The 9,231-nt window shown below is 37.8% G+C and overlaps 1 protein-coding gene across 2 annotated transcripts; it reads left to right on the top strand.

The window, feature by feature from the left end:
- The first annotated feature begins 3,627 nt into the window (after window positions 1-3,627).
- LOC132729227 (tumor necrosis factor-inducible gene 6 protein-like) lies at window positions 3,628-9,022 on the top strand. 2 transcript variants are annotated; one of them, XM_060714948.1, is made up of 5 exons: window positions 3,628-3,815; window positions 5,065-5,155; window positions 6,508-6,632; window positions 7,658-7,807; window positions 8,418-9,022. In XM_060714948.1, exons 1-5 carry the CDS (start codon window positions 3,749-3,751, stop codon window positions 8,642-8,644), a joined length of 660 nt encoding a protein of 219 aa, XP_060570931.1. In that variant the 5' UTR covers window positions 3,628-3,748; the 3' UTR covers window positions 8,645-9,022. The 2 variants fall into 2 exon arrangements, with proteins under 2 accessions (XP_060570931.1, XP_060570930.1); XM_060714947.1 differs by lacking the exon at window positions 3,628-3,815 and adding an exon at window positions 3,854-4,342.
- The last annotated feature ends 209 nt before the right edge of the window (window positions 9,023-9,231 follow it).

The raw sequence follows: 9,231 nt of genomic DNA, 5'->3' as shown, positions 1-9,231 counted from the left end.
ATTTTAACATAGTTGATGATCGAAGAAGGCGCGCCAGATGACAAGAAACCAACATAATGGGGTATTTGCGACCAGCCTTGATCTCAATAGCTGCCATGCCGCGACCTCATGGTCACATCATTACTGTTCGCTCTACTTGTCTATCAGGGCTTTGTAAGGAACAGCAATGGATCCTGATCACACAGACAGCCGGATGCGCAGGCTGGTCAGCCCGGCTGGTCTGATCCACATGTATGGTCGCAAAACCCTTTTGTTAGCGCTTTTGTCAATGGGACCGGGCTCTATATGTAATAAAGAATGATGTACACTATCTGTCGACCTGTTGTTTTGTATTGACTATCATTGATATTTGTAGGTGGATGATTCGTTTTTAGTACTTATGTGATTGCTTAGTTAAGTACTGTAAGTCACATAGTAGGTTCAGGATTGTTTATAGCTTACTTCAAAACTAGCATCTAGTCGCAAATCTTTAGTTAACTCACTCATCCTTTATTTCATCTCTTTCTATGCTCACATATAATCATACATAATTTACAGCAAGCAACGTCCCTTTTGAATAATAATCTCATCCGTGTTTATTTTTATTGTTTGTTATATTAAATAAAGTCAAGGCATAGTCCCCTTTAGGTCCCCCAACCCCAGACACCACATACTCCGCACAGAACAAAAAGGTGGAAGCATGGATTCAAAATCATTTGCCATCAAGGCCGCACTCTCAAAATTAGAAAATATTAATTGTTCAGGAAAATAGTATTGAGTATGTGCCTAACACAATGAGACGTTCAATATGGACAGCACTAGAAAAAGAAACTGTTGAAACCACGGTGATGCTCCCCGAAGAACCGGTTCTGGACAGCACGGAAAAGTAATAAAAAATGTAACAATAGGAACAAATCAATATAGGCAAAGCAGAGTATGTTTTTTTTGCACTGCCCCTGGTTCTTCATTCAAATTTGAGACCTTCTACCACTCTCTCTATTATCCACCATCACTCCCTCGAACTGTATTGATCCCATTATACACAGATTATACTTCAGACTATCATGTCCTTCGGCGTAACAATTCAGGTAAATACGTGATAATGAAAGGCATCCAACCTAATAACTGAGGAGCACATATGTTAATCTCTTTCCCAAAAGTATCTTGCATAGTAAGAGCCAGCATGTCTTTGTTTAGAGGTTCAGTTCTTTTTAGTTAGCATTGAGGCAGATTTCAGCTATCTCAAATCGATATCTAGCTTACCTACAAAGTTTTCATGTTCGATATCTCCTAATACGTTTTAAAGTTATGTCACCGGACAAATTGAGCTGACAAAAAGTACACACAAATAAACAATAGACTGCTATATAACCTTAACTTTAATCTTTTCATGTTCCTGATTAGCGGTTCATTCTTATAGTTTTTATGAGTATATGTTCCTGGACAAAGTTCAACATGTGTTCACAATGATAAACAATTAATGGTGGTCAAAGTGCAATAAATTTAACACATTATGGCAGGATAGTTACGTTGTGTTCTTGTGCCACAATGCCACACAACATTACTTCCATAATATAGGCATTTCTTAGTCCATATTCTACCCTTCTACCTACAAAGTGGGCGAGTGATTGATAACCTTTCGGTTATAGGTAGTTTATGGCATTACTCCCTACCACGTGAGACCAAGTGGTCAGATGGAGGGTCATAAAAGTAAACAAAGGGTACGTGGTCTGATCGTTGCTATCTATTTCTTGTACGTTTTATTTCTATCTCACTCATTTTTTTTCTTTTTACATGGCACACCACCTGTCTGATACCGTTTTGCCCATTCCCCTGTTGACACTTTCTGTTCTTGTTAGCTCCGTCCATTCGGTGGGGTGGGTTAATATGCTTTTTTGTTCGTTTGTATTTTTGTTTATCTTCTTTGTACGGATTGATTATTCCTTGATATCAACGTTTGCATGTATTTGTTGTTCATTTATTCTTTCAGTATTCACTTAGATTTGCGTTTACTTTGTGAATGATACTCTGCACCTTGTTGGTTGTTATGTCTGTTATGTTGGTTTGTGCGACGTGTGCGCATTCTCCCTCCCCGTCTGTCATGTTGTGTATGCTTATGAGGACCACCTTCGTATGCACACTGTCGCTTTTTGCATAGCAGTCGCCCGGCATGTTAACTTTCTTTCTGTGGCAGCTAGAGTGGTGTTTAGCCGTGCTTTCATCCACAGTTTGTGCCACCACGCGATTTTTAGCCGCAGTAGTACTACCGGCCACACCCTCTCATCACGCGTCCTGCGCTACCTTACATAACCCCAGTCACACTCGGACAGACGTTTCATTTTGTACGGGCTTGTTGGTTCACCCATCTCCTCGCTTCCCACGCCGCTCTGTGTCACTACAGGGGCTCACACCCCCCTAGTACCCTTCTTGTCCATTCCTGTCCCTCTCTCGGATTCACTGCACCAGGCTCTCGACGCTACGTGCGCCGACTGCAATGTGTTTTCTTGCCTTCTTTGTGTCAAGCTGCTCCTCGCCCGCATGCCCTGTATTCGCGGGAAGCGCGGTGAGCCCGGACTCCGATTTCAATGATTCCACTACTGTCATTTCGCACTTTTCACCTTTTCCTTCACTTACATGTCAGACAGTAATGCCAATCTCGGTTACTTCTGTTTGCGCTTGTATTTTGGACATCAAAATAAGAAACTCATAAATATCTGGACTCGGCGACCTTGATTGCATCGATCCCTAACGAACCAATGCAAGGGTAAACGATCCTGCGCCAATTGCTTATATACTATAAATGCCCTGTGAGGAAATGTAGAAAACTGTATGTAAAATTTGCCTAAAATAAATAACGTGTTTAAAGACACTATCAATTATTAAACAATGTTATGATATATGAGCCGCGTCATGAAAAACCAGCATAGTGGGATTTCGACCAAGCATGGATCCAGACCGACCTGCGCATCCGCGCAATCTGATCAGGATCCATTCTGTTCGCTATCAGTTTCTTCTCTACTTGCTATAGGGTTTGTAAGCGAACAGGCATGAAATCCTGATCAGACTGCGCGGGAATGCGCAGACTGGTCTGGGTCCATGCTGGGTCGCACACCGACCATTATGTTGGTATTTGTCGTGACGCGGCTCAATATGTTATGATATATAACGGAGACAATCTGTAATGTTTAACTAAGTATACATTATATATGAGTATATAAATAACTTAATCTGATAATGACAATTATTTTATCAAAATCATCAGCATGATGTACCTTTAAACATGTTTTAAATCTTTGAAACACAGTTTTCATTGTATGGATTGAAAGGTATTGGCCTTTTTAAGGAAAACGCAACCATTTCGCAAAATAACGGCCATATACGTGTGCCGAATCTAAATAAATATGTAATTAATTCATCCAGTTAACTTCCAAACTCTTTTCAATGATAAAATGCAGTGTGGCATGAAACATTAAAAAGGATCAATAAATTTAACATATGCTTTTGAAAGTGAAATATTTCTTTTGAAAACTTAAAGCACGAAATGTCTTTTAACTATAAAACTGGTTATCCAGTGATGCTTTACAATATAAAGGGGTTTTTATATTTATTGTTTTTGAATACATATTTGGAAAGCATCCATAAATGAGGTTTAAAACTTCTTGCCGTACTTGGGAAACTTAAAAAATAAATATTAACACTTCGCATGTTCTGGAATTGAAATATATATATATCATTAATTAATGATTTTATTTCTAGATCTATATAAAATATGACTGCATTTTACAATAATAAAGAACTGTTTGTTTTGCTGAGTGCGATATATGCATTTTCCTCAGGTATGCTATTTCATTGTTTTGCTGTTTTGTTGTTATTATTGTTGCTGTTTTTGTTGTTTGGAGCATTCTTGAAATGGTAAAATGTGATAACATTTAATATCGGCTAACACTGTGCATATGAAGACGATGTATGTTCGTTCAGTTTGAATGAACGGCAAATTAATAATGCATATAACCATTAGTGCCACAAGCTCCGTTTTAATATTCAAAACTAATAACTGATAAAAGTGAATCGTTAATTCACTGATGAGCTTAACGTCTCAATGAGTAGTTATGACGGTACTATTCGTATATTACTGTACGGAAATATTGTTTGAATACATTTTGGGAAAGTGTCCATACATGAGGTTTAAAAATTCTTGCCGTACTTGAGAAACTTAAAAAATAAATATTAACACTTCATGTGTTCTGGAATTGAAATATATATAATTTATTAATAAATTATATTTCTATATAAAATATGACTGCATTTTACAATAATAAAGAACTGTTTGTTTTGCTGAATGCGATATGCGCATTTTCCGCAGGTATGCTATTTTATTATTTTGTTGTAGTTGTTGTTGTTGTTGTTGTTGTTGTTGTTGTTGGGAATGTTACAATCGGCTAACACTGTGTATACTGAAACGATGCAGGTTCAATTTGAATGAACGGCGTCTTATTATGCATACAACCATTAGTGCCACTAGCTCCGTTTTTAAATTCAAAACAAATCGTTAAGCCATTGACGTGTTTGAAGCATCTTAATGAGTAGTTATCAAGACAGTATTATTCATATGTTATTAAAATCTTTACTGCATGATACGGGAATATATTTGGACGTGTATCACAGCTATAGTAACCGAACCTATGGTTGACCTATGGTATATTATACAGAACAACCTATTATTTATCCAAATTATATTATATGAGCCACGTCACGACAAAACCAACATAGTACGTTTGCGACCAGCATGGATCCAGACCAGCCTGCGCATCCGCGCAGTCTGATCAGGATCCATGCTGTTCGCTTACCAACTCTATTACAATTAGAGAAACTGATAGCGAACAGCATGGATCCTGGTCAGACTGCGCGGATGCGCAGGCTGGTCTGGATCCATGCTGGTCGCAAACGCACTATGTTGGTTTTGTCATGACGGGGCTCATATACCTTTTTCATAGTGGTCAATTATTGTTAACTATTGTTCGAATAATTGTACTAAAATATTTTGTACGATCTCTTCCATGTCGATTTTTCCCATGGTTGTCATAGCAACAAATAATGGTTGTGGCGAGGTACGCAGACGAGCTACTGAGGATCCGCAGAATCTGACATCCCCGAACTTCCCGCTGCCGTACCCGAGGTAAGATTAATACATGTATCTATAAAGTATAAAACTGCCTTGTATCATAGTTTGGGGACCTTTCTGTTGAAAATGTCACAGAGTTAAATCGTATACATATACATGCACAGTGCGTTTACTGGAGTGCAGGTATAAGTTACCCGCACTCCAGAGCATGCCCATTGATTGGTTCATTTTGTCCGGGGTTTACATATTGTGACGACAGAGAATGGGATAGCGTTGGAAATATCATATTCAGATGCTCGTTCATTGGTTACTTTTTTGTGGGGTTTCATATTGTGGTATCAGGGAACGTGTTTTTATGTTTGACTATGATACAAAAGAGAAAGAACATCAAAACACTCGGCAATCTGATTAATACTCGGGGCTACGCCCCCTCGTACAAATCAGATAGCCTCGTGTTTCGAGGCTCTTTCTATTACATATATAGATACAAGCATCTTATCCATGTATTCAGTATTACAAGCTATTCTATTGGTTACTTACTTAAGTGTGTGTTTGCGTGTGGTCGCGCGCTTGTGTATTTTATTATTCACCTTAAATAAACGTCAATGTCTTTTACCCCAAACACAGACAGTCCATTCACGTACTCAGCACAGACAAAATAAATGATTCGGCAAACCATGCAATTCTTAAATTTCAACCTTTGCGATATTTAACCGTTTTCCTGCCGTCCTGAATAACGGTCTTGTCCTATTAAAAGAAACTTAGATTTGAGAAACCAAGAGTATTGAGTCGCATCTTGTACTCTAGTATATAATCGGTTACATGTGTGTGAAGTAGAAGGTTGCTTAACTTAACATCGTTCATTTCCTTCTTTTTATTCGGTTCCTTATGAGTATTTTATTAGATCGTGTCTTCTTTTCATCTACTCGTTCGAGTTATCATCAATTAAAGATGAGGGTTAAATCCTATTGAAATTATTGATATTTAAAGGCACATTTTGCCTCAGAACAGCATTTTATTCTTCTTTATATTTCGAGTTTTATATCGTTGAAATAATTGCTTTAAAGCATTTGAGATACTTATCACTTGAAGAAAGTAGCGCCGAATCTGAAATTATTTACCATTAAGTAGCAAAATGTAAATAAAGTAGTTTTTTTTTTACTTCTCTCAAAATTCTAAATCACTATAACTGTGCTACTTCTTTAAGGCAAAAGAAGCAAAAGATGGTTTAGGAATAATGCCAATTAATGGATAATTTTTCGGAAACTCTTAACGTGGTATCAAAAATATTAAAAAAAATTTAGGAGAAGTAAAAATAAAATCATGTCTGGGGCATAATGGGCCTTTAAGATGGACAAAAGGCTTGACCATGATTAACATAAACTGAACATGCATTTGTTATTCAGGAATACGACATGTACTTGGTGGATATCATCAGTGTATTTCTATAGTGATATCTATATTGAGTTCAAACATCTTGATATAGAGGACAGCAATGACTGTGATGATGACAGCCTCACTATCTATCAACGTATGTATTATCTACGGTGTTCTGATAGGGCCATCATTTCTTCGCATCAGAGGAAGCCATTGCGAAGAAACGATGGCTCCAACGGAACACCGTAATTACTCTATACTGAACTGTCGCATATATTTCAAGCTTTATTGACAGGAAACCCTTACATTCCCAATCCGTGTATTAAAATAGCGAACATCTTGCTAGAGAAGGATGATTAATTTTGCTCCTCGGAACAATTCAGTCCTTTAGGAATTAAAACCCATAACGGCAACGTTTATAGTCACCGCCCTTTAACATTCAGCCATGGAATAATTCAAAATGATATCATTGGAGAAGTTCATAGTATTGTGAACTATACGTCAGTTCTTATAACGGAATATACAAGAGCATTTGACCATTCTGTCAATATGTAAAGATTTGTGAAAAAATAGACATTGCATTCAGTATCTGGCCTATCAATTCTTCACATTTGTAAATCTTCGACAATCTGAAAACAAACAGGTATAATGATTTGTCTATACCACCAGCATATAGCCAGGTCATCGTGCAGTGCCGTGCGGTCAAAACAGGCCATCGATCGCATCTTGCCGGCCCTTTCCCGAAAACTTCAGCCGAGAAGTTCCGATTGTCAAAACCGGCATGGGGGCTGGCTGTATATCAGCTGGCTTTCTAATTTGTTATTGTATAATCAACAAGGAATGGTTTTTGTTAAATTTCAAAAGAATGCAAAAATTAAGAACACAAATAATTAGCTTGGAAAGGTTAACCCTATAATCATTTGATATGAGCCACGCCATGACAAAACCAACATAATGCGTTTGCTACCAGCATGGATCCAGACAAGCCTGCGCATCAGCGCAGTCTGATCAAGATCCATGCTGTTAGCTTATAAACCCTATTACAAGTAGAGAAACTGATAGCGAACAGCATGGATCCTGATCAGACTGCGCGGATGCGCAGGCTGGTCTGGATCCATGCTGGTCGCAAACGCATTATGTTGGTTTTGTCGTGACGCGGCTCTTTTGATATTTTCTTAGATTACAAAGGAGACGAATTTGTTGTTAAGATATGTGGAAATGAAGCCGCTGACGAGACACTGAAGCTCGGTAGAGATGTCACCATTGTTTTCAAAACTAACAACGATATCGAACGAACAGGATTCGTCCTACAGTACTACATGGTTGATGGTAATTTTAATTTCTCTATTTTAATTTAATTGAAACAAATGAGAATACATGGAATAAAGAGTCGGTCGGCATTAGCCTGGTCCGTAACACCACGATTCTTTCGCTCAAGAAATGGGCGCGACTGTCGAGATTGGTTAGAATAAGTCTTATGTTGCCATCACAATCGAACTAAAATAGATCTGCATACATGTATCTAAAGACTTTACTACTAGTACCGGTACCGCAGCTCTCATACAGATCGTTATATTGATCATTGGGTTACAAACGCCACATTAATTTGTTAGTGTAGCCTACAAATTATTAAATAAATCATTAATCGAGGTGATCCAGCAGCATTTGTCCGTACCATGTGTCTGCAAAGGGGGGATGGACCGTCATTAAGCTTAGAATGCACAAACACAAGCAACATTTTCATCTGTGACAGGTGTCTCATTGCCATCTACATCATACGTATAATTGACATGTACGGTGTGTAATTGTCATCTGCGACAAGTGTATAATTGCCATGTGCGGCAAGTGGGTAATTGCCATCTGCGGCAAGCGTATAATTGCCATGTGAGTAAAGTGTTACACGGAATCGCTATGTTTCAGCTAACCTTTCCATTTTCAGACGACAGCAGGGAAAGAGATGACTATTATACAGAACGTTATAGTGACCATTGGTTTACAGTAGTGGTCGTCGTGTTCGTGCTAATTTTAGTGGCATTAATAATCACAATAGTTTTCGCCTGCTACTTTCAACGTAGACAAGCACGTGCCCAGAAACAGTCTAACATCGAGGACATACAATTCTCAGGATACGGTTTAGATGACGATGAATACAAAACACATATCTAGTTGTGTAAAAACAATTGTGATATTTTAGACTTGCAATGTTTCGTACCAATGTTTCTTGTTTTCCGTCCTTCTTCAATAACGGGTTAGAATTTAGTCTATGAATACACTTGACTTTTTCGATAACTGTTGAGTTACTTACACACGATGTGTTGTATGTGAACAAACCTCTATGATAGGATAATGAATTCAAGCACCTTCGCTAATTATTAAAGTCATGATCCGGAAAACAAAGAGCATGGCTGTTTAAGTTTAGTCCCCTGTCTTGCTCAACAGTGAAGGACATAACTACATTTATGCGAGTCCGCGTAATTCTACGACACTACTGGTACATGATTGTTACAAATCCAATATCTTAAAGGTGTATATAATGTGCCTGGCATGGTTATATATATCTGTGACGTGCAGGTCATACTTCTTGTCTTTAATCAATGCGGGTTGACATACAAACAAAAATACCATAACTCGGAAATAAATGCTCTCATGACAAATCAAGTTCATTGTTATCTGAAAAAAATATTCTAATAAATAATCTTAACAAATGTTTAAATTCATAACAAACAACTTTTAACTTTTAAGGATACAAATGT

The sequence above is a fragment of the Ruditapes philippinarum genome, unplaced genomic scaffold, assembly GCF_026571515.1.
Source record: "Ruditapes philippinarum isolate M1 unplaced genomic scaffold, ASM2657151v2 ctg396_1_1_1_1, whole genome shotgun sequence".
NCBI classification, from domain to species: domain Eukaryota; kingdom Metazoa; phylum Mollusca; class Bivalvia; order Venerida; family Veneridae; genus Ruditapes; species Ruditapes philippinarum.
This window is presented reverse-complemented; position numbering and strand designations above follow the sequence as displayed.